General features: G+C 44.4%; 1 protein-coding gene across 8 annotated transcripts in view; it reads right to left on the bottom strand.

Moving 5' to 3' along the window:
* The window catches only part of ttll5 (tubulin tyrosine ligase-like family, member 5), a 508510-nt gene that overhangs the window by 109203 nt on the left and 373141 nt on the right, over positions 1-26166 (bottom strand). The window contains exon 30 of one of the 8 annotated variants that reach the window (XM_063046010.1): positions 5148-6049. The exons of the other annotated variants lie outside the window; for them this stretch is intronic. Coding sequence (XP_062902080.1) covers positions 5986-6049 — 64 coding nt within the window. The 3' untranslated portion in view covers positions 5148-5985. Of the gene's footprint in view, positions 1-5147; positions 6050-26166 lie in introns of those variants that run through there. 8 annotated transcript variants of the gene reach the window in all.

Raw genomic sequence — 26166 nt, 5'->3', positions numbered from 1 at the left:
TTTGTGTGTGGAACTTGAAACTTGTTTGCTTCCAGGCAGTAGCAGAGCAAGGAACCCGAAAAAACCCATTTAAAATATAAAAAGACCAAGCCCCTGTGCCCACAGAGAAAGAGAAAAAAATTACAAAACAAATCATGCAAACAATAGAAGTGAGAACAAGAAGAGCATTCCAAACCACATTGATCCAGATCCCTGGAGCAGCCCAAAGCCTCGGTATTCAGTTCATCATGTTAGCGGGGCAAATTGCCGCAGTGTTCGCAGACATGAAGCACAGCAGCCAGGGCAGTCTCACAGCCTTAGCATCATGGAGAGAGGAGCCCCCAGGCTATCTGGACCAGTGTTTAAATTGACCAAACCTCACACTAGGACCCAGTCCTGCTGCGGCGAATCAGTCTGGGCCTAGATTTCGCTGCCGGAGAAGCTGTTCTCGACCTGTCCAAATCGACTTGGTGCTCAGAGCAACCCAACCTCACCCAGCACCCTGCATTCCAGTCTATCTGGGCCAGCACTTAGATTGTTCAAACAGCGTATTGTACCTCGCAACACACATAAAAGTTGCTGGGGAACGCAGCAGGCCAGGCAGCATCTCTAGGAAGAGGTACAGTCAACGTTTCGGGCTGAGACCCTTTGTCAGGACTAACTGAAAGAAAAGCTAGTAAGAGATTTGAAAGTAGGAGGGGGAGAGGGAGATCCAAAATGATAGGAGAAGACAGGAGGGGGAGGGATGCAGCCAAGAGCTGGACAGTTGATTGGCAAAAGGGACACGAACGGATCATGGGACGGAAGGCCTGGGGAGAAAGAAAGGAGGAGGGGGGAAGCCCAGAGGCAAGGAGTATAGTGAGAGGGTGAGAGGGAGAGAGAGAGAAAAAGAATACACACACACACACACACACACACACACATATATATATATAAAATAACGGATGGGGTACGAGGGGGAGATGGGGCATTAACGGAAGTTAGAGAAGTCAATGTTCATGCCATCAGGTTGGAGGCTACCCGGACAGAATATAAGGTGTTGTTCCTCCAACTTGAGTGTGGCTTCATCTTTACAGTAGAGGAGGCCGTGGATAAACATATCAGAATGGGAATGGGACGTCCTCGCGTTTGGACCCAGGCATCACCGTGGTGGACTAGTAATCAAATGTCCACTAAACTAATCCCTGTCTATATCCTTCCATTTCCTGCACACTCACGTTTATTTGCCAATCTTTGTTTATGTACAGTTTTTCATAAAATCTATTGTACTTCTTTATCTTCCCATAAATGTCTGCAAGAAAATGAACCTCAAGGTTGTATATGGCAACATATACATACTTTGATATTAAATTGACTTTGAACTTAGAGAAGAAGGCTGATGGAAAGCAGAGGTACTAAGCCTTACACCATCTCATCTGTAGTTCGCGGAGATGACCATACCCATGTGGGGCTCCTGAGCCAAACCTAACATCCTCCAGCATGGAACTGACTACCAGTGTGCAAACCATCACCTTGTGAGATGGATGACTGCCAATTTTGGCTTTAGAATATATAAAGACGTTCTGAGTCCATGAAAGGTGTTCTGAAAATCAAGTTTTTCTTTCACCTGAATGTTATTCTTTTATCAGTATTGGAGCACAAATCAATATATGACAAAAGCAATCTCTTATGAGAAAAAATTTGGACAGCTTAGACTTATACCTTTTGGCTTTTGGAAGAATGAGAGGACTGACAGAGAGAATACACATAAGAGATTCTGCAAGTGTTGGAAATCCAGAGGAACACACACAAAATGCTGGAGGAACTCAGTAGGTCAGGCAGCATCTATGAAAATCAATGAACAGTTAGAACATAGAAGATAGAACATAGAAACTTACAGCACATTGCAGGCCCTTCAGCCCACATGTTGTGCCGACTATGTAGCCTACTCTAGAGACTGCCTAGAGTTTCCCTAGCGCATAGCCCTTGATTTTTCTAAGCTCCACGTACCTATAAGATGCTCCTAAAAGACCCTGTTGTATTTGCTTCCACCAACGTCGCCAGCAGTGCATTCCATGCACCCACCACTCTCTGTGTGAAAAACTTACCCCTGATATCCTCTCGATACCTACTTCCAAGCACCTTAAAACTATGCCCCCTCGTGTTAGGCATTTCAGCCCTGGAAAAAAACCTCTGGCTATCCACACAATCAATGCCCCTCATCATCTTATACACTCTATCAGGTCACCTTAAATCCTCTGTCGCTCCAAGGAGAAAAGGCCAAGTACACTCAACCTATTTTCATAAGGTATGCCCTCCAATCTAGGCAACATCCTTGTAAATCTCCTCTGCACTCTCTCTATAGTATCTACATCCTTCCTGTAGTGAGGTGATCAGAACTGTTGACATTTCAGGCCAAGACCCTTCATCCAGTATAGAAAGGAAAGGGGAAAGAAGCCACAATAAGAAGGTGGGGAGAGGGTAAGTAGTACTTTATGACTCCCGTTTTACCACTTTTCTTCACCTGCCTATGACCTTCCTCTGGTGCTCCTCCTCCTCTTTCTTCCATGGTCTACTGTCATTTCCTATCAGATTTTTCTTCTTCAGCCCTTTACCTTTCTCACCTATCTCATTCCAGCTTCTTTTTTCACCACCTCCCCCACCTACACACCTTCCCCCTCATCTTCCAATTTGTATCCTCCTCCCCCTCCCACCTTCTTATTCTGGACAGTCCTGGTGAAAGGTCTCAGCCCAAAATGTCACCTATTTTTTTCCCCTGCTGAGTTTCTCCAGCATTTTGTGTGTTGATGGGGTGATACCTATTGTGGAAAAATCTAGAATTTGGGGTCATGGATGTTGTGGACTCTGGGTGGTGGCTGAGGGGAGTGGACAGGAGTGTTCATAGAGATGAGGTGACATGTTGGCTGGGACATAGAGAGATAGGGATATGCTTGTGTGATTTGTGAAGGGTTGTAAATCTTTGGAACTCCACCCCTCCCCTTAGGGTAGAGGAAACAGAGTCTCTGAATATTTCTGAGACCACTGTAGATGAGTTTGTAATACACTAACAAAGAGTTGAGATTCTGATCAGATCAACCTTGATCTTGTTGAATGGCAGAGTGGAGTTGAGGGAGGTGTGCTGACTTCTGCGTCTACATCGTATCTTCCAACATAACAATGCATGTCAAATAGGATGACTGTAAGGCAAAAGAAGGTGGACAGGCTTTTCTCTGTATCTTGGTACACGTGACAATAATAAACAAATTCCAATACGAGAGAAGTGAGAGAACAAAAGGTGGGTTCAGAGATAGTGACGCTGCTAACATGAGATTTATTGCCAGCAGCTGGTGTCTAACAAAAACTGGGAAAATCGTTATGATGTGTAATTGTTGAACTTGTTGACTCTAGAAGACTTATATTGAGCTGGAAGAATTGTCCCCCACCTTCTAACTAGGCAATTTACCACTTCGTCACTAGGCCTGGGAGGGCAACTGCTTTGTCTGTGACCACTAGAAATTGTAGAGAGTTATGGAGAGTTATGTTATGTGCTCAGCACATCACATAAATTACCTCCCCTCCATGAATTCTGCCGATACTGCTCACTGCCTCAGTAAAGAAGCCAACATAATCAAAGACCCCTCCCACCAAACAGGCAGAAGGCACAAAAGTCTGAAAGCACGTACCACCAGGCTCAAGGACAGTTTCTACCCTGCAGTTATCAGTCTCTTCAACAGGCATCAACACAATAAGATGGACTCTTGACCTCACAATCTAGCCAGTTAAGATCTTGCATTTTATTATTTACCTGTGCTGCACTTTTTCAGTAGCTTTTAAATTTTATTCTGCATTGTTGTTATACCTCATTCTATCACAATGTGGGTGTAATGATTTGATCTGTATGAACAGTACGCAAGACAAGCCTTTCACTGTATCTTCATACATATGACAATAATAAACCAATACCAATACCTTTAAATCTTTCCTCTCTCACCTTAAACCTCTCTTATACTGGAAAAAACTCTCTTATAAGAGAGTTTAAGACTCTCTTATATTGGAAAAATACTGTAATTTTTTACCCTATCTATGAACTCCAAACTTTATAAGCCTCTGTAAGTACATCCCTTGGTCTCCTCTGCTCCAGAGAAAACAGTCCCAGCTTATTCAGTCTCTCTTTATAACTAAAGCCCTCCAGACGAGACAATAATTCTATGAATGATTTCCCCATCCTCTCCAGGTTAATGCCATCCTTCCTGTAGCTGTGCAACCAGAACTGCACACACCACACCAAGTGCAATCACACCAATGATTTCCACATGATGCCCCAACTCCTACACTTAATGCCTTAGCTGATGAAGCCAAGGATGATGTGGCCTTCCTCAACATCTCGTCTCCCTGTGTTACCACTTTCAAGGAACAATGTACCTGTACCCCAAGTCCCGGATCAATAACAATTATCACAGCCTTGCCATTCACTGTATATGACCTGGTCAGTCTCAACTTCCCAAAGTGAATTGCTCTGCACTTGTTGAAGATAAATTTCATCTCTTATTACCTTCTCCACTTTCCAAGTTGATCCTTCTTAGACAACCTTCTTTCCTGTCCACTATACCAACAATTTTGGTTTTAGACTCATAGAATCACACAGCACATAAAAAGGCCTTTCAGCCCAATTCATCCATGCTGTGGGCAACTGTGTTGCCCAGCGAGCTAGTCCTATCCGTCCATGTTGGACCCCTAGCTACCTCAACCTCTCTTATCCATGTACTTCTCTAGGTGGTTTTTAAATGTGGCTAATGTGCCCACCTCAACCACAATTCTGGGCAACTCATTCCAAATATGCACCACCTGTTAAATCAAAATCAGAATCAGGTTTAATATCTCTGACATATGTTGTGATCTTTGTTTTTTAATTTTGCAGCTGCAGTAGAGTGCAATACATTAAGAAACTAAATTACAAGAGAGAGAAGGGGGAGAGAGAGGGGAGAGAGAGGGGGAGAGAGGGGGAGAGAGGGGGAAAGGGGGAGAGAGAGAGAGGAAGAGAAAGGAGAGCGCGAGAGAGAAGGGGGGGAGGGAAAGGGGGAGGGGAAGGGGAGAGGGAGAGAGAAAAAAATAAAATATTTGAGAATGCCACCTTCTTAAGGAAAATACCCCTGAACAGTCCTGCCAGCAGTTGGCACAGGTTTTCAATGCCCTATCAAGTACACCACCAGGGCCTGATGACCTGTGAGGGTTCACTCTCTTGAAAAGTGTTTTGAGGTCAGCGTCTAAATCAGTGAAGACAGGGTCACCAGATGCTGCAAGGATTTGCAAAGGTGCAGCTTTATTCTCCCTTTCAAAGTGTACATAAAAGACATCGAGCTCATCTGGAAGTGAAGTTTTACAACCATTCATGATAAAGAATCTAGTGCTTTCCTGGCGTATATGACAAATAAACTCTTCTCGGGCTTCCAAACATGTAAACTTCCAAACATCCAACTTGTAAGCAAGGTGGGAAAGCAGAAACCTGATTGGGCAAGGACTAACCAATCGGGAGGGACGGTCTACAGGGGTTTCAATACCACTGGACTAGACCTGCCCAGGCATCATCCCTGATAAAGATGGCAGAGTTTGTCATTGAAATGTCAGTTATAATTGATACCTGTACCCAGCTGGAAACCTGAGAAGAGTTTATTAACAATTTATGATGTTAGGTTTCACCTGCAGACCTTGCCTGAGCTGATATGCATCCAATTACATCTATAAATTCAATTGGAATTATAACTTCAACTGTGGCATATTCATTCAGATCTGAAGAAGAATCCTTGAATATTGTCCAGTCCACTGATTCAAAGCAGCCTTGTAAGTGTTCCTTCACCTCAATTGACCATGGTATTCACCGCTGGTGCTGTAGACTACAGTCTCCACCTGTTCGCCCAGAGTAGAAGTATAGCCATGCGATTGGTCTTGCCAAAGTACAGGTGTGGGATAGCATAGTAAGCATTTTTGATGGCGGTCTAACAGTGGTCAAATACGTTGGCTCCTCCAATTTCACAGGTAATATGTTGATGGTAGTTGGTCAGAGACTTCTTCAAGCTGCCCTGGTTGAAATCCCCTGAAATGATTGGGAAAGCATCAGGGTATGCTGTTTGTGGTTAGTGATCATGGTGCTCAGATCCTCTAGTGCCTGCCTAACATTGGCCAGCTGCGGAAAGTACACCACTACCAGGATGATGGCGGTAAACTCATTCGGCAGATAAAATGGTCATCACTTTGCTGCTAGATGATCCAGCTCAGGTCAGCAGGACTGAGACAGAACTGCTTGTCTGTGCACCAAGTTAAGTTAATCATGAAGCAAATGCTGCTGGCTCTACCTTTAAGAGACTCTGCTGTCTTGTCCAATATATATCTAGAAGGCTGGAGGTGAGCCATGTTAATGTAAAGAAGCTGTCCCCAATGCCCCTTTTAAATCTGATCTTAATCATTTGCCCTCTTGTTTTTAGCACTGTCTATGCCTCACATGGTGTTATATATCTTCATCAGGTTATCCATTAATCTCCTACATTCCAAGGAATAAAGTCCTAATCTATGCAACCTCTCCTAATTCAGACTCTCAAGTCCAGGCATCACCCTAGTAAATCTTCTCCACACTCTTTCTAGTTTAATAACAGCTCTACAAAAACAGGGTGATCAAACTGTAGTACACAATTCTCCATGTGTGGTCTCACCAACATCTGCTGGAACTGCAGTATAACAACCCAACTCCTATACTCAATGCTCTGACTGATGAAGGCCAGCGTGTCAAACACTATTTCACCATCCTGTCAACCTGTGATGCCACTTTAAGTGAACACAGTACTTGTAGTCCAAGGCCTTTCTGTCCCATAACTCTCCCCAGGACCCTACCATTCACAGTATAAATTCGATCTTGGTTTGATCTCCTAGAACACAATAATCATCACATCATGGTGCACAGGCAGATTTGATTTTTATGATTCCTCAGTCAAAAAGACCATAAGACATTGAAGCAGAATTAGGCTATTTGGCCTATTAAGCCTGCTTTGCCATTCCATCATGGCTGATTTATTTTTCCTCTCAACTCCATACTCCTGCCTTCTCCTCGTAACCTTTGACACTCTTACTAATCAAGAAAATATCAACCTCCACTTTAAATATACCCAATGACTTGGCCCTCACAGCCTTCTGTGACAATAAATTCTACAGATTCACCATTCTCTAGCTAAAGAAATTCCTCCTCATCTCTGTTGTAAATGGTCGTCCTACTACTCAGAGGCTGTGCCCTTTGATTCTAGGTTTTCCCACTATAGGAAACACCCTCACCATATCCACTCTATCCAGGCCTTTCAATATTCAATAGATTTCAGTGAGATTCCCCTTATTCTAAACTCCAGCCCAGAACCATCAAATGCTCCTCACTTATTAACCTTTTCATTCCTGGGTAATTCTTGTCGACCTCCACTGGACCCTGTCCAATGCCAGCATATCCTTTCTTAGAGAAGGGGGACGAAAATGCTCTCAATACTCCAAGTGCTGTCTCACAAATGCCTTATGAAGCCTCAGCATTACACCTTGGTTTTCACTTTCTTGTCCCCAATCTACTTCAGAAACATTTTCCTTCTATGTAGTGAATCTCAGTCAGTTATATAATGTGTGTGTGAACCCTCCAAAGGCAGTGGTACTGAGGAAGCTGTGACTCAGGTGCCTTGTTGGCGAATTGTTACTCGCTCTCACAACAACACAGCAGAAAATTATTGGCAAATTACCCTTGGACAGCTACCATTCTCTTTCTAGATACATGTATTAACTATTTGACTGGATTCATGCAACAGGTCTTGGTACACCTTCCAGCAGTCCTTTCCACTGAAATGCATCTTTGCAACCTGTGCACATTCTTCTATGGCCAAATCTCTATCTCTGTGATCTCTTCCAGTTCTAGCCTCCTTTGAGATCTCTGACTTCCTCTGATTTTGGCTTCCTGCCCATCACTGATTTTGATCATTTCACTACTGGCAGCTGTACCTCTGATTTCCACAGAGCTGAGCTCAGGCATTCCCTCCTGTACCTCACAGCCTCTCTTGCCTCCTTTTAGATTCTCTGTAAAAACTGTCTCCACCCCCTACCTTCTTATTCTGCCTTCTTTTCCCTTCCTTTCCAGTCCTGATGAGGGGCCTCAGCCTGAAATATTGACCCCTTATTCCTCTCTATAGATGCTGTCTGACCTGCTGAGTTCCTCCAGCATTTTGTGTGTGCTGTTCTGTAAAACCTCTTTAGGCTTTGGTGACCTATATCTTTTGCTGAGTTTTGCTATCATGTTTCATTTGACAACATTCCCGTAAGGCACTTTGGAATAGTTTACTGTTATAAATATGCTGGAAAAATGCAAGCTGCTGTTGTATGTGGTCATTCTGAAGGACGTGCCCAGGTTAGTGCAGGAACAGGACCAGGACCAGTACAGCACAGGAATAGGCCCTTTGGCCTAGCATGTTATGCCAAACCAATTCAAAGTTATTATCAAAAAACCATACCCATTACCAAATGCTACTTTGTAGGCATTTACACGGAAAAATACAATAGAATTTTATGAAAAATTATACATATAGAGACTGACAAACACTAATGTGCAAAATAAGACTGTGCAAACAAAAATAATACTGAGAATATAAGTCGTAAAGAGTTCTTGAAATTGAGTTTGTAGATCATAGAATTAATTAAACTAATACTGAACACAGAAACCTACTCTCATCCAGACAGGGGAACAAAGATTTCATGTCATTAATATAAAGATTAGGAAGGAGCTGAGGAATGAATCTTCATCTACAGAGTGGTGGAGGTGGAAAGCCTCACTGTACTTATGAAGTATGAGCAAGTGATACATCCAACAAGACTCCAGATCATGAGGAACCTGGGCTCAGGTTAAACAATTATCTTTTGTTCTTCAACACTGAGAAGTTCTGTGATTCTGTCTCTACACTCCACACTTGTGTCAATGCAGCTGCAGATAAATTAGGTAGAGACTAGCTGTTGATAAATTAGTGGGGAGGAACAAAAGGAGCAGCATAACAGATGGTCCCAGGAGAAACTCTCCACAGACCCTGGGTTGAAGCAGGCCAGTGAACCAGCAGAGACAGTCGTCAGTCAGCAAAGGAATGCATGAACCAGAGAGAGAACCATTTAGTTCTTTGGACTTCTGCCATTCGATGATCCACAGCTGTCCCCTGCCTTTTCCCACATCCCCACAGAACAAAGGTTACCCATCCCAAACTTAAAATCAACAATTGACACTGGATTTATTGCTATTAATCCCAAACTGCAGCAATCTTTATGCATACAGTGCCTTGTAAAAGTATTCAGCCCCTAACCCAGGGATTTTGATCAATTTGTGAATCTCATTTTCTTTTTCCACAGTAGAGCCCAAAAAACAAGGAAAACTGAAAAGTGTGAAAAACTAAAAATTCAAAAATTGAAATGTCAGCAGTTCAAAAGTATTCATCCTCTTTTGTTCAGTACTTCGTTGAACTACTTTTTACAGCTAGTCATCTTTTTGGATAAGTCTCTCTTAGCTTTGCACAATGTAATGGAGCAAGCTTTTCCCATTCCTCCTTGCAAAATTGCTCAAGCTGTGCCAGGTTACTTGCAGTGTGGTGGTGGACAGCAACCTTGAGTTCTTGCCAGAGATGTTCGGATGGGTTCAGGTCAGGCCTCTTACTGGGCTACTTTAGCAAGAAAGAGCATGGCCTGGATAGTAGGGCATTCCTTTTTTTCTCTGTTTCTGTCTCTCTTCCACTTACATTTCCATTCTGTTTGTTTTGAGTTTGCAGTAATCTGATGTTCAGGGAGCAACACCATCAATGCTTTACAGTAGCAGCAACTCAGGTTCATTTCCCGCCGTTGCCTGTACCGAGCTTATATGTTCTCACTGTGATCATGTGGGCTTCCTCCAGATGCTCTGGTTTCCTTCCACAGTCCAAAGATGTACAAGTTGGTAGGTAAATTATTTCGTGACTAGGATTAAATCGAGGGATTGCTGGGCGGTGCACCTCAAAGGGCCAGAGGGGCTTATTTCATACTGTATCTCAATAAATAAATTACAGAAAAGATTTTTGGATGGGTGGTGTAATGTGAGAGTGAGGGCAGGTCATGAAAGTGTCTGAAAGATTTAGCAGTTAACTGGCACTTTGAATTGCAAATAATAAAAAGCACTCAAGCTGCACAAATATGCTCAGTGGAACATGGGGTGACCCTCAGGTGGGAAGTGGCCTTGTACTCGGTCTCACAAACTGACAAAACCCTCCATTCAAATAATGAAGTTGATAGGGAGAAATTTTGTCCAAGGTCATTGCTCCCTGCTTAAAGCAGCTTGGCACTCTGGTTTGAAAAAACAGAACAGAGAAACCTGCATTGGAGGGAACCTGAAACTATACATGGTGGAACTGCCTGTGCACATAGAGCAAGTTAGAGCTTACACTGAATAACAAAAGCTTTGATAGGATTGACACAGACATCATCTACCCAGTCAGCAAAACACCATCCATCACTCAAACATTCATTTCTTTGTCTAATTTCTCTGACGATATATTATCACTCACTGTGGAAAACTAATTGACAGTGCTGATGGGCTGCTGCTCCTCAGGCAGCATGTAGCGTAGCAGTTAGCACATAACACTTTACGCTGCCAGAGATCGGGGTCCGCCAACGTCTGTAAATAGCTTGCACCTTCTTCTGTGATCACGTGGGTTTCCTCTGGGTGCACTGATTTCCTCCCGGATTCCAAAGATGTACAGGTTAGGATTAGTAAACTGTGGGCATGTTATGCTGGCATTGGAAATGTGGCAACATTTTCAGGCTGCTCCTGAGCACATAAGCTGACTGTGTTGGTCGTTGATGCAAATGATGCTTTCTACTGTACGTTTCGATGTATGTGTGACAAATAGAGCTAATACTTAATTCTTAGTCCTCCTCCTTGTATAAAGTTAGAGGGTAGGTAATGTGGCCATATATTTAGTGGGGGGGGGGGGGATTGTAAACTGGAGCTTAGACCAAAGCTTCTTGCATCCATGAAGAATCAATCAACAAAGTAGAAGTAAGGCCAGTTACACAGCTGAATCAACAGTGACCAGGCCAAGGCTGAGCTGTACTTTGAAATGCACAACCCATCCCTAATATACCACACTCACAACACGCTGGAGGAACTCAGCAGGTCGGGCAGCACCAGTGGAAAAGATCAGGACTGACGAAGGGTTCTGGCCCGAAACGTCGATCAATCTTTTCCACTGATGCTGCCCGACCTGCTGAGCTCCTCCAGCGTGTTGTGAGTGTTGCTTTGACCCCAGCATCTGAAGATTATTTTGTGTTCCTAATATACCACCTCAAGTCTGGTAGAAGAGACAATAGTCAGGTCCAATCAGAAAGCAGCTCAGGATTGAAGCAATTAGGAGGCAGAAATATAATTGACAGGCCAGGGAGTTTATATATAGAATGCGGGGCCAGGAATGTGTCACAGATTATCATGCAGAACATACAAATTGAGTATAAGATATTGCTGGAAATCTACAGCAATATACACAAAATGCTGGAGGAGCTCAGCAGGTCAGGCAGCATCTATGGATGGGAATAAACAGCTGACGTTTTGGGCTGAGACTCTTCCTCAGAATTAAGGGTCTTTGCCCAAAACATCTACTGTTTATTCCCATCCACAGACGCTGCCTGACCTGCTGAGCTCCTCTAGCGCATTGTGTACAGTATATTACATTGGAAATTCGTAGTTGCAACAATGGATATCCAAAGTTCAAAGTAAATATCTTATTGAAGTACATACAGTGTATGTCACCATATACCATTCAGAGATTCATTTTCTTGCAGATATTCTCAGTAGAATAAATTCAATAGAATCATTGAAAAACTACACACAAAGAGCGACAACCAGTGTGCAAAAGACAAACTGTGCAGACACAAGAAAATATTAATGAATAATAAATAAATAAATACTGAGACTATGAGTTGTAGATTACTTGAAAGTGAGTTCATGGGTTGTGGAATCAGTTCAGAGATGATGTGAGTGAAGTTATCCACACTGGTTCATGAGCTTGATGATTGAAGGGTAATAACCATTCCTGAATCTGGTGGTGTCGGATCGACAGCTCATGTAGCTCCTTCCTGGTGGCAGCAATGAAAAGAAAGCATGGCTTGGATGTTGGGGTCCTTGATACTCCTGGAATGAGCTACAGGCTGCAGTGTAATCATAATGTTAAAGTAACTGGAGAGTAAGATCATTACCAATCTATGACTGAAGGAACGTTCCAATATAGCCACATGGAGCTATGCAAATGCACACTCCAATCACCCTCTCCACAACCACAACAATCTGCGTGGCTTATGGCTGCCTCCAGCACTCACTTGTTATTCCATTTTTAAATAACTTCACTTGCAGACAGTTTAATCACCCAGTAAATCTCTCCTCTCTGGAAATAAGTGAACTCTGCTTACATGCATCGACTACAGACAGTGAAGGGCAAAATCTTTAGATCTAGAAAAACAACTGATTCAACTACCCATGTAAACATAGAAACATAGAAAACCTGCAGCACAATACAGGCCCTTCGGCCCACAAAGCTGTGCCGAACATGTCCCTACCTTAGAACTACCTAGGCTTTATCCATAGCCCTCTATTTTTCTAAGCTCCATGTAGCCATCCAGGAGTCCCTTAAAAGACACCATCGCTTCCACCTCTGCCGCCGGCAGCCCATTCTACATACTCACCACTCTCTGTGTAATAAACTTACCCCTGGCGTCTCCTCTGTACCTGCTTCCAAGCACCTTAAAACTATGCCTCCTCGTGCTAGCCACTTTAGCCCTGGGGAAAAGCCTCTGACTATCCACACGATCAATGCCTCTCATTATCTTGTACACCTCTATCAGGTCACCTCTCATCCTCCGTCGCTCCAAGGAGAAAAGGCCGAGTTCACTCTACCTATTCTCATAAGGCATACTTCCCAATCCAGGCAACATCCTTGTAAATCTCCTCTGCACCCTTTCTATGGTTTCCACGTCCTTCCTGTAGTGAGGCAAACAGAACTGAGCACAGTAATCCAAGTGGGGTCTCACCATGGTCCTATATAGCTGCAACATTACCTCTCAGCTCTTAAACTCAGTGCCATGATTGATGAAGGCCAATGCACCGTATGTCTTCTTAACCACAGAGTCAACCTGTGTAGCAGCTTTGAGTGTTCTGTGGACTCAAACCCCAAGATCCCTCTGATCCTCCACATTGCCAAGAGTCTTACCATTAATGCTATATTCTGCCATCATATTTGACCTACCAAAATGAACCACCACACACATCTGGGTTGAACTCCATCTGCCACGTCTCAGTCCAATCTTGCATCCTATCAATGTCCCGCTGTAACCTCTGACAGCCCTCCACACTATCCACAACACCCCCAACCTTTGTGTCATCAGCACATTTACTAACCCATCCCTCCACTTCCTCATCCAGGTCATAGACATATAAAAATCACAAAGAGTAGGGGTCCCAGAACAGATCCCTGAGGCACACCATTGGTCACTGGCCTCCATGCAGAATATGACCTGTCTACAACCACTCTTTGCCTTCTGTGGGCAAGCCAGTTCTGGATCCACAATGCAATGTCCCCTTGGATCTCATGCCTCCTTACTTTCTCAATAAGCCTTGCATGGGGTACCATATCAAATGCCTTGCTGAAATCCATATACGCTACATCTACGGCTCTACCTTCATCAATGTGTTTGGTCACATCTTCAAAAAATTCAATCAGTCTTGTAAGGCACGACCTGCCTTTGACAAAGCCATGCTGACTATTCCTAATCATATTATGCCTCTCCAAAAGTTCATAATTCTTGCCTCTCAGGATCTTCTCCATCAACTTACCAACCACTGAAGTAAGACTCACTGACATATAATTTCCTGGGCTGTACCTACTCCCTTTCTTGAATAAGGGAACAACATCTGCAACAGAACCTCTCCCGTTCTCATTGATGATGCAAAGATCATTGCCAGAGGCTCAGCAATCTCCTCCCTTGCTTCCCACAGTAGCCTGGGGTACATCCCGTTCGATCCCAGCGACTTATCCAACTTGATGCTTTCAAAAAGCTCCAGCACACCCTCTTCCTTAATATCTACATGCTCAAGCTTTTCAGTCATCCCTACAATCGCCAAAATCCTTTTCCATAGTGAATACTGAAGCAAAGTATTCATTAAGTTCCTCTGCTATTTCCTCCGGTTCCACACACACTATTCTACTGTCACACTTGATTTGTCCAATTCTCTCACATCTTATCCTCTTGCTCTTCACATACTTGTAGAATGCCTTGGGGTTTTCCTTAATCCTGTCCGCCAAGGCCTTCTCATGGCCCCTTCTGGCTCTCGTAATTTCATTCTTAAGCTCCTTCCTGCTAGACTTATAATCTTCTAGATCTCTATCATTACCTAGTTTTTTGAACTTTTCATAAGCTCTTCTTTTCTTCTTGATTAGATTTACAACAGCCTTTGTACACCATGGATCTTGAACCCTACCATTCTTTCCATGTCTCACTGGAACGTACCTACTCAGAAACCACGCAAATATCCCCTGAACATTTGCCACATTTCTTCCGTACGTTTCCCTGAGAATATGTTTCCAATCTATGCTTCCAAGTTCCTGCCTGATAGCCTCACATTTCCCCTTACTCCATTTAAATGTTTCCCTAACTTGTCTGTTCCTATCCCTCTCCAATGCTATGATAAAGGAAATAGAATTGTGATCACTATCTCCAAAATGTTCTCCCACTGAAAGACCTGACACCTGACCAGGTTCATTTCCCAATACTAGATCAAGTACAGCCTCTCCTCGTGTAGGCTCATCTACATACTGTGTCAAGAACACACCTAACAAACTCCACCCCATCTAAACCCCTTTGTCCAGGGAGATGCCAATCAGGGTTGTTGTGGTGGGAAATAAAAATCTCCCAACACAACAACCCTGTTATTATTATACCTTTGCACAATCTGTCTTCCTATCTGCTCCCCAATGTCCCTATTACTATTGGGTGGTCTATAAAGATCATCCAGTAGAGATATTGACCCCTTCCTATTCCTAACTTCCACCCACAGAGACTCCATAGACAACCCCTTCATGCCTTCCTCCTTTTCTGCAGCCGTGACATTATCTTTGATCAACAGTGCCACACCCCCACCTCTTTTGCCTCCCTCCCTATCCTTTCTGGAACATCTAAAGCCTGGCACTCGAAGTAACCATTCCTGCCCCTGCACCATCTAAGTCTCTGTAATGGCCACAATATGATAGATCCAAGTGCTGATCCACGCTCTAAGCTCATCCACTTTATTCATAATACTCCTCGCATTAAAATAGGTACATCTCAAACCATCGGTCTGAGTGCGTCCTTTCTCTGTCACCTGTCTATCCTACCTTTCGCACTGTCTCCAAGCTTTCTCTATTTGTGAGCCAACCTCCCTTTCCTCCGTCACTTCAGTTCCATTCCCACCCCCCAGCAATTCTAGTTTAAAATCTCCCCAATAGCCTTAGCAAACTTTCCCGCCAGGATATTGGTGCCCCTCAGATTCAAGTGCAACCCGTCCACTTTGTACAGGTCACACCTGCCCCAGAAGATGTCCCAATGATCCAGAAATCTGAATCCCTGCCCCCTGCTCCAATCCCTCAGCCATGCATTTATCCTCCGCCTCATTCTATTCCTATACTCACTGTTACGTGGCATAGGCAGTAATCCTGAGATTACTACCTTTGAGGTCCTGCTTCTCAGCTTCTTTCCTAACTCCCTGTAGTCTGTTTTCAGGACCTCCTCCCTTTTCCTACCTATGGCATTGGTACCAATATGTACCACGATCTCTGGCTGTTCTCCTTCCCACATCAAGGTATCGTGGACGCAATCAGAAACATCCTGGACCCTGGCACCTGGGAGGCAAACTACCATCCGCGTTTCTTTCTTGCATCCACAGAATTGCCTATCTGACCCCCTAACTTATAGAGTCCCCTATCACTGCTGCCATCCTCTTCCTTTTCCTACCCTTCTGAGCCACAGGGCCAGACCCTGTGCCAGAGACATGACTACTATTGCTTCCCCCAGGTAAGCCGTCCCAACAGTACTCAAGCAGGAGCTCTTATTGTTAAGGGGGACAGCCACAGGGGTACTCTCCAGCATCTGACTCCTGCCCTTCCCTCTCCTGACTGTTACCCACTTATCTGTCTCCTGTGGTCCCGGGGTGACTACCTGCCTATAGCTCCTCTCTATCACCTCTTCACTCTCCCTGGCCAGACGAAGGTCATCGAGCTGCAGCTCCAGTTCTAACGCGGTCTCTCAGGAGTGATCACATGGGCAGAGCAAATAAGCAACAGCATCTACACTCATCTAAAAGGTAGGAAGCAGGGGCTGGTAACTAGTGATGTGCCGCAGGACCTTTACTATTCATTATTTATATAAATGGGATTTTGCAAATGCACAAGACTTGATCAGTAAGTTTGCAGATGCCACAAAATTAGAAGGTGTTGCTGATAGTAAAGAAGGTTATTGTAGATTACAGGGGTATCCTGATTAGTTAGAGAAGTGGACTGAGGAGTGGCAAATGGATTTCAATACAGTTAAATTTGAGGTGGTACATTTTGGTGGTGCATTTCCTAACCAGAAGACCACAATCTGTGCGGATTGGTGATAACATATCCTCCTTACTGACAATCAACACCTCAGGGATGTGTGCTTAGCCCACTGCTTTACTCTTTATATACAGATGACTGTGTGGCTAGGCATGGCTCAAATACCATCTATAAATTTGTTGACGATACAACCATTGTTGGTAGAATCTCAGGTGGTGACGAGGGGGCATACAGGAGTGAGATATGCCAGCAACACACACAAAATGCTGGTGGAAAGCAGCAGGCCAGGCAGCATCTGTAGGAAGAAGTACAGTCAATGTTTCGGGCCAAGACCCTTCGTCAGGACTAACTGAAAGAAGAGATAGTATAAGATTTTAAAGTGGGAGGGGAGGGGGAGATCCGAAATGACAGGAGGGGGAGGGAAGAAGCTAAGAGCTGGAAAGTTGATTGGTAAAAGGGATACAGAATTGGAGAAGGGGGAGGATCATGGGACAGGTGGCCTACGGAGAAAGAAAGGGGGAGGGGAGCCTAGAGGAAGATGGAGAGCAGGAAGGAGTAACTGTGAGAGGGACAGAGAGAGAAGGAAAATAAAAGGGGGGGAAATAAAAATAAATAAGGAATGGGGTGAGAAGGGGAGGAGGGGCATTAACGGAAGTTAGAGAAATCAATGTTCATGCCATCAGGTTGAAGGCTACCCAGATGGAATATAAGGTGTTGTTCCTCCAACCTGAGTGTGGCTTCATCTTGACAGTAGAGGAGGCCGTGGACTGACATATCAGAATGGGAATGGGACGTGGAATTAAAATGTGTGGCCACTGGGAGATCCTGCTTTCTCTGGTGGATAGAGAGCAGGTGTTCAGCAAAACGCTCTCCCAGTCTGTGTCGAGTCTCACCAATATATAGAAGGCCACACCGGGCGCACTGGACACAGTATATCACACCAGCTGACTCACAGGTGAAGTGTCGCTCACCTGGAAGGACTGTTTGGGGCCCTGAATGGTGATGAGGGAGGAAGTGTAAGGGCAGGAGTAGCACTTGTTCCACTTAACAGGTTAAGTGCTGGGAGGGAGATTGGTGGGAAGGGATGGCGGGGGGGAATGAATGGACAAGGGAGTCGTGTAGGGAGCAATCCCTGCGGAAAGCAGAAAGGGGGGGAGGGAAAGATGTGCTTGGTGGTGGGATCCCGTTGGAGGGTGGAAGTTACGGAGAACTATATGTTGGACCTGGAGGCTGGTGGGGTGGTCGGTAAGGACAAGGGGAACCCTATCCCAAGTGGGGTGGTGGGAGGATGGGGTGAAAGCAGATGTGCGTGAAATGGGAGAGGTGCGTTTGAGAGCAGAGTTGATTGTGGAGGAAGGGAAGCCCCTTTCTTTAAAAAAGGAGGACATCTCCCTCGCCCTGGAATGAAAAGCCTCATCCTGAGAGCAGATGCAGCAGAGATGGAGGAATTGCGAAAAGGGGATGGCATTTTTGCAAGAGACAGGGTGAGAAGAGGAATAGTCCAGGTAGCTGTGAGAGTCAGGAGGCTTATAGTAGACATCAGTAGATAAGCTGTCTCCAGAAATAGAGACAGAAAAATCAAGAAAGGGGAGGGAGGTGTCGGAAATGGACCAGGTAAACTTGAGGGCAGGGTGAAAGTTGGAGGCAAAGTTAATGATGTCAACGAGCTCAACATGCGTGCAGGAAGCAGCACCAATGCAATCGTCGATGTAGCGAAGGAAAAGTGGGGGACAGATACCAGAATAGGTTTGGAACATAGATTGTTCCACAAACCCAACAAAAAGGCAGGCATAGCTAGGACCCATACAAGGTGCCCATAGCTACACCTTTAGTTTGGAGGAAGTGGGAGGAGCCAAAGGAAAAATTATTAAGAGTAAGGACCAATTCCGCTAGATGGAGGACAGTGGTGGTAGAGGGGAACTGGTTAGGTCTGGAATCCAAAAAGCGGAGAGCTTTGAGATCTTCCTGGTGGGGGATGGAGGTATATAGGGACTGGACATCCATGGTGAAAATAAGGCGGTGGGAGCCAGGGACCTTAAAATCATCGAAAAAATTCAGAGTGTGAGAAGTGTCACGAACATAGGTGGGAAGGAATTGAACAAGGGGGGATAAAACAGTGTTGAGGTATGCAGAAATGAGTTCGGTGGGGCAGGAGCAAGCTGAGACAACGTGTCTACCTGGACAGGCAGGTTTGTGGATCGTGGGTAGGAGGTAGAAACGGGAAGTGTGAGGTGTGGGAACTATGAGGTTGGTGGCAGTGGATGGGAGATCCCCAGAGCTGATAAGGTTGGTGATGGTGTGGGAGACAATAGCCTGGTGCTTCTTAGTGGGGTCATGATTGAATGGTAAATAAGAGGAGGTACCAGCAAGCTGTCACTGTGCCTCGGCAAGGTAGAGGTCAGTACGCCAGACAACAACAGCACCCCCCTTATCAGCAGGTTTTATAGTAAGGTTAGGATTGGTGCAGAGGGAGTAGAGAGCAGAGCGTTCGGAAGGAGTGAGGTTGGAATTGCAACAAGGTGTGGTGAAGTCACACATCTGCTCTCATCCCATTCTCCCGCCACCCCACTTGGGATAGGGTTCTCCATGTCCTCACCTACCACCCCATCAGCCTCCGAGTCCAACATATAATTCTCCGTAACTTCCACCACCTCCAACGGGATCCCACCACCAAGCACATCTTTCCTCCCCCACTCTTTCTGCTTTCTGCAGGGATCGCTCCCTATCCGACTTCCTTGTTCATTCGTCCCCCCGATCCCTCCCCACTGATCTCCCTCCTGGCACTTATCCTTGTAAGCAGAACAAGTGCTACACATGCCCTTACACTTCCTCCCTCACCACCATTCAGGGCCCCAGACAGTCCTTCCAGGTGAGGCAACACTTCACCTGTGAGTCGGCTGGTGTGATATACTGCGTCCAATGTGGGTTTCTATATATTGGTGAGACCCGACGCAGACTGGGAGACAGTTTCGCTGAACACCTACGCTCTGTCCGCCAGAGAAAGCAGAATCTCCCAGTGGCCACACATTTTAATTCCATGTCCCATTCCCATTCTGATATGTCAGTCCATGGCCTCCTCTACTGTCAAGATGAAGCCACACTCAGGTTGGAGGAACAACACCTTATATTCCATCTGGGTAGCCTCCAACCTGATGGTGTGAACATTGATTTCTCTAACTTCCGTTAATGCCCCTCCTCCCCTTCTTACCCCATCCCTTATTGATTTTTATTCCCCCCCTTTTTTTCCTCTCTCTGTCCCTCTCACAATCACTCCCTGCCTACTCTCCATCTTCCTCTGGGCTCCCCTCTCCCTTTCTTTCTCCTTAGGCCACCTGTCCCATGATCCTCCCCCTTCTCCAACTCTGTATCTCTTTTGCCAATCAACTTTCCAGCTCTGACCTTCTTCCCTCCCTCTCCTGTCTTCTCCTATCATTTCGGATCTCCCCCTCCCCTCCCACTTTCAAATCTCTTACTATCTCTTCTTTCAGTTAGTCCTGACGAAAGGTGTCGGCCCGAAACTTTGACTGTACTTCTTCCTATAGATGCTGCCTTGCCTGCAGCGTTCCACCAGCATTTTGTGTGTGTTGCTTGAATTTCCAGCATCTGCAGATTTTCTCGTGTTTGAGTGAGATATGCCAACTAGTGGAATGGTGCCGCAGCAACAACCTGGCACTCAACGTCAGTAAGACCAATGAGCTGATTGTGGACTTCAGGAAGGGTAAGACGAAGGAACACATACCAATCCTCATAGAGGGTTCAGAAGTGGAGAGCGTGAGCAGTTTCAAGTTCCTGGGTGTCAAGATCTCTGAGGATCTAACCTGGTCCCAACATATCGATGTAGTTATAACGAAGGCAAAACAATGGCTATACTTTATTAGGAATTTGAAGAGATTTGGCATGCCAACAAATACACTCATGAACTTCTACAGTTGTACCATGGGCAGCATTCTGACAGGCTGCATCACTGTCTGGTATGGAGGGGCTACTGCACAAGTCTGAAAGTAGCTGCAAAAGGTTGTAGATCTAGTCAGCTCCATTTTGGGCACTAGCCTACAAAGTATTCAGGACATCCTCAGGGAGTGATGTCTTAGCAAGGCAGCGTCCATTATTAAGGATGTCCAGCACCCAGGGCATGCCCTTTTCTCACTGTTACCGTCAGGTAGGAGGTACAGAAGCCTGAAGGCACACACTCAGCGATTCAGGAACAGCTTCTTCCCCTCTGCCACCTAATTCCTGAATAGACATCGAATTTTTGGACACTACCTCACTTTTTTTAATATACAGTATTTTTGATTTTGCATGTTTTTTAATCTATTCAATATGTGTACTGTATACTGTAATTGAATTACTTGTTTATTTATTATTGTTATTTTTTTTTTCTCTGCTAGACTATATATTGCACTGAACTGCTGCTACTAAGTTAACAAATTTCACTTCACATGCCGGTGATAATAAACCTGATTCTGATTCTGAAAGTCCATCCAGCGCAGCACTTGTATTATGAATGGTACAGTACTTAGTGAGCTGTAATGGAACAGTGGGTCCTAGGAGTACAAATGCATATTTCATTTAAGAGTGGCTTTGCAGGTAGGCAGGGTGGTGAAAAAAACATTTTGCACACTGGCCTTCATTAGTCAGGGCACAGAGTATAAGAGTTGGGTTATTATGTTGGATACAGTTGTGTACGTTATTGGTGGGACTGCACATGGAGTATTGTGAACAGCTTTGGTCATTCTGTTACAGGAAAAATGTTTTTTAAACTGGAAAGAGTGCAGAAAAGTTATACGAGAATGTTGCCAGGATTAGAGGGCCTCAGATATAGGGAGAGGTTGGCTAGCCCAGGTCTTTATTCCTTGGAACATAAGAGGAAGAGGGGTGACCTTATAAAAATGATTAAATTAATGAGAAAAATACATAGATTGATGTTAACAGTCTTTTCCCCAAGGTACGGGAGTCCAAAATTACGGGGCAAAAGTTTAAGCTGAGAGCAGAAAGATTTAAAAGGGTCCTGAAGGGTAACTTTTTCTGTCATGAGCTCTTAGTCGTGTGCACCCGTAGTTGTTAGTCGTTGTCTTATCTAGAGTTGTTAAGCCATAGTGCTTTCTGTTTAATCTTCTCAAGTTTATTTGGACTGGCACAGGTCTTCTGCATATTGTGATTATTTAAAGTGGACCCCCGATTAACACTTATCATGGGGTCCTTGTGTTTTGAGAATGATTCGTCTTACGGTGTTGCTCAGCCGAACCACCGAGGTTCTATTGGAATTCCCATGAATGAACTTCTTTCTGTCTCTACATGGGAGTCTGTCATTCCTTCGTACCCACGTTCAGTTGTCTGTCAGTGCACACCTTGACATTTACATGCAGAGGGTGGTGAGTATATGGAATGGGCTGCCAGAGAAACAGATTGAGGCAGCTACGATAGTATCATTTAGGAAGCACTTGGACAGCTTCATGGAGGGGTGAGGCCTAATGCAGGAAATTGGAACTTAGTGGGTGGGCTTCATGATTGGCATAGACTTGAAAGGCCTGTATTCATACTGTATTGCTCTGACTCTAATGGTACCAGCCTACAAAATTCACTACGTGACTGCTCTAAACACTCAAATAATAATAAAATGGCACCATCATCCTGAGGTTGAGAGGAGAGATTCCCGATCACTAGCTTTAATATTACTTGCTAATATCTCACTCTCCTCAATAGTGGAAGCTGACATGATAGCAAAATTTACGAGGCCTTTGGGTGTAATCAGAAACAGGCAGGGAATGGAAGGATAAGGATCATATGCAGGCAGATAAGACCATAAGACGTAAGAGCAAAATTAGGTCATTTGGTCAATTGAGCATGCTGTGCTATTCGATCATGACTGATTTATTATTCCTCTCAAACCCATTCTTCTGCCTTCTCATCATAGCCTTTAACCCCCCCCCCACTAATCAACAACATATCACCCTCCACTTTAAATACACTGCCTACAAAAAGCATTCACCCCACCCCCTTTGAAGTTTTCATGATTTTTTGTTCTGCAACATTGGATCACAGTGTATTTAATTTGACTTTTTTGACATTGATCAACAGAAAAAGACTTCTGTCAAAGTGAAAACAGATCTCTACAAAGTGCTCTAAGTGAATTACAAATATAGAACACAAAATAATTGATTGCATTAGTACTGTATTTACCCCTTTCAAGTCAGTATTTAATAGATGCACTTTTGGCAGCAGTTATAGCCTTGAGTCTGTGTGGATAGGTCTCTATCAGCTTTGCACATCTGGACACTGCAATTTTTCCCCATTCTTCTTTACAAAACTGCTCAAGCTCTGTCAGATTGCATGGTGATCATGAGTGAACAGCCCTTTTCAAATCCAGCCACAAATTCTCAATTGGATTGAAGTCTGGACTCTGATTTGGCCTCTCCAGGACGTTAATTTGGTTATTTTAAAGTCATTCCCATGTAGCTTTGGCTTTATGCTTGGGGTCATTGTCTTGCTGGAAACAAATCTCCCAAGTTGCAATTCTCTTGCAGACTGCATCAGGTTTTCCTCCAGAATTCGTCTGTATTTTGTTGCATTCATTTTACCCTCTACCTTCACAAGCCTTCCAGGGCCTTCAGCAGTGAAGCATCCCCAGAGCATGATGCAGCCACCACCATGCTTCACGGTAGGGATGGTGTGTTTTTGATGATGCGTGGTGTTTGGCTTCTGCCAAACATAGCATTAGTCTGATGGCCAAAAAGCTCAATTTTGGTTTCATCAGACAATAGAACATTCTTCCAACTGACTTCAGAGCCTCCCACATGCTTCTGACAAACTCTAGCCAAAATTCATGTGTTTTTTTCAACAGTGGCTTTCTCTTTGCCATTCTCCCATAGAGTTGCAACTGGTGAAGCACCCGGACAACAACAGCTGTTGTACACACAGCTTTGCTCATCTCAGCCATTGAAGCTTGTAACTCCTCCAGAGTTGTCATAGGTCTCTTGGTGGCTTCACTCATCAGTCTTCTTCTTGCACGGTCACTCAGTTTTTGAGGACAGTCTGCTCTAGGCAGATTTACAGCTGTGCTATGCTCTTTCCATTTCTTGATGATTGACAACTGTATTCCAAGAGATATTCACTGACTTGGAAATTTTCTTGCATCCATCTCCTGATATGTGCTTTTCTATAGTCTTTTTGCGGAGTTGCTTGGAGTGTTATTTTGTCTTCATGATGTAGTTTTTGCCAGGATACTGAATCATCAGCAGTTGGATCTTGCAGATACCCATGTATTTTTACTACAATCAATTGAAAACCCTTAACTACACACAGGTCTCCAAAAACAGATCTCCACTTAAGTAATTATGTGACTTCTAAAACCCATTGGCTGCACCATCCATTCTGATATGTCCATCCACGGCTTCCTCTACTGTCAAAATGAAGCCACACTCAGGTTGGAGGAACAACACCTTATATTCCGTCTCGGTAGCCTCCACCCTGATGGCATGAATATTGACTTTTCTAACTTCCGTTAATGCCCCTTCTTCCCTTCACACCCCATCCCTTATTTATTTAATATATTTTTAATATATTTTTTATTTCCCCCTTTTTCTCTCTCTCTTTTTTCTCCCTCTGTCCCTCTCACTATAACTTCTTGTCTGCTCTCCACCCTCCGGGCTCCCCTCCCCCCTTCTCTTTCTCCCCAGGCTTCCCGTCCCATGATGCTCTCCCTTCTCCAGCTCTTAGATCCACCCCCCCCTCCTGTCATCTCCTATCATTTCAGATCTCCCCCTCCCCCTCCCACTTTTAAATCTCTTACTATCTCTTCTTTCAATTAGTCCTGACAAAGGGTCCCGGCCCGAAATGTCGACTGTACCTCTTCCTATAGATGCTGCCTGGCCTGCTGCGTTCACCAGCATTTTTTGTGTATGTTGTTTGAATTTCCAGCATCTGCAGATTTCCTCGTGGCTGCACCAGTGAGTATTATTAAAGGGTGGTGAATACTTATGCAATCAATTATCTTGTGTTTTAAATGCAAACAACAGGAATTCTGCAGATGCTGGAAATTCAAGCAACACACATCAAAGTTGCTGGTGAACGCGGCAGGCCAGGCAGCATCTCCAGGAAGAGGTGCAGTCGACGTTTCAGGCCGAGACCCTTCGTCAGGACTAGTCATTTTGACACAAGAGAGGCTTTTTTTTGTTGATCAGCGTCAAAAAAGTCAAATTAAATCCACTGTGATTCAATGTTGTAAAATAATAAATCATGAAAACTTCCAAGGGGGTGAATAGTTTTTATAGGCACTGTATACCCAATGACTTGGCTTCCACAGCTGTCTGTGGCAATGAATTAAAGAGATTCATCACTCCGGCTACAGAAATTCCTCCTGATTTCTGTTCTAAAGGGACATCCTTCTTTTCTGAGGCTGTGCCTTCTGATCCTAGACTCCCTCACTATTGGTAACATCTTCTCCATCCCCAAATTAGTTTAGATTGACATCACGGTTGGCACAGACATAATGGGACACTGTAACTATGCTGTATTGTTCTCTGTTGTGTTGCTTCAGAAAGACTAGTGATATTGTCAAGGCACTTGCTGCCCTGGCCATTTCCTTAACTCTCCTCTAACCTCTGGGGGAAGACATAGGAGGCTTGAAAGCCCAGATGACCAAACTCAAGAACAGCTTCTCCCCCACCGGCTGCAGACTTCTGAACCAGTCACTTCTTTCAATGGTGCTGCCTCATTCTCATACTCTGAATTCTCCCTCCCTTGGTTACTCTGCTATTGTCACTTTGGAATTGTTTTGTTGTTCTACTGCAGATTGAATTACAATTTTTGCACCAATCTGCTGTTTTCTTAAGTTTTCGCTGCATTTATTATTACCAGATGCACTGTTTACTCTGTGAGCTTTATGAGAACAGGAAATTTCATTGCACCCTAGTGTAACTGATGATAAACTAATCTTATGCTCGAATGATTTGGAAAATAAAGAAGTCTCCTGCTATACAGACCACATGTACAACGCCTTGAACAAATGACTGCCTCATAGGGCAATGTGAACAACTTTAATCACCCCCCACACCAACACCCCCCCCCCCACCACCACCACCAAGCTAAAAAGAGGCAATTGGCCACAGTCCTAGTACTATCATCATCCTGACCATTGAGGACATCTTCAACAGGCATGCCTCAAGAAGGCAGCATCCATCATGAAGGACGCTCACCAACTAGGACATGTCCTCTTCTCCCTGCAACCATAAGGGAGGTTGTACAGGGGTCTGAAGACACACAGTTAACGTTTTAGAATCAGCTTTTCCCCCTCCACCATCAGCTTTCTGAATAGACCATGAACCAATCTCAGTTTTTGCACTACATATTTATTCTTTTATATTTCTTATACTAATCTATAGCATTGTTTAATATATTCCACTGCACTCCTGCTGCAAAACAAGACATTTTATGATAGATTTGGGGAAGAATAAACCTGATTCTGCTTCTGATCCACAAGGAAGTGTGGGCTCAACCAGCATAGGCAGCACTGGCTTCAGCAACTAGTCCTCTACAGTCAACAGCCTGCCAGCAAAGACATGAGGGGTGGACC

This window comes from Mobula hypostoma, chromosome 1 (genome assembly GCF_963921235.1).
Source record: "Mobula hypostoma chromosome 1, sMobHyp1.1, whole genome shotgun sequence".
Classification (NCBI taxonomy): Eukaryota; Metazoa; Chordata; class Chondrichthyes; order Myliobatiformes; family Myliobatidae; genus Mobula; species Mobula hypostoma.
This window is presented reverse-complemented; position numbering and strand designations above follow the sequence as displayed.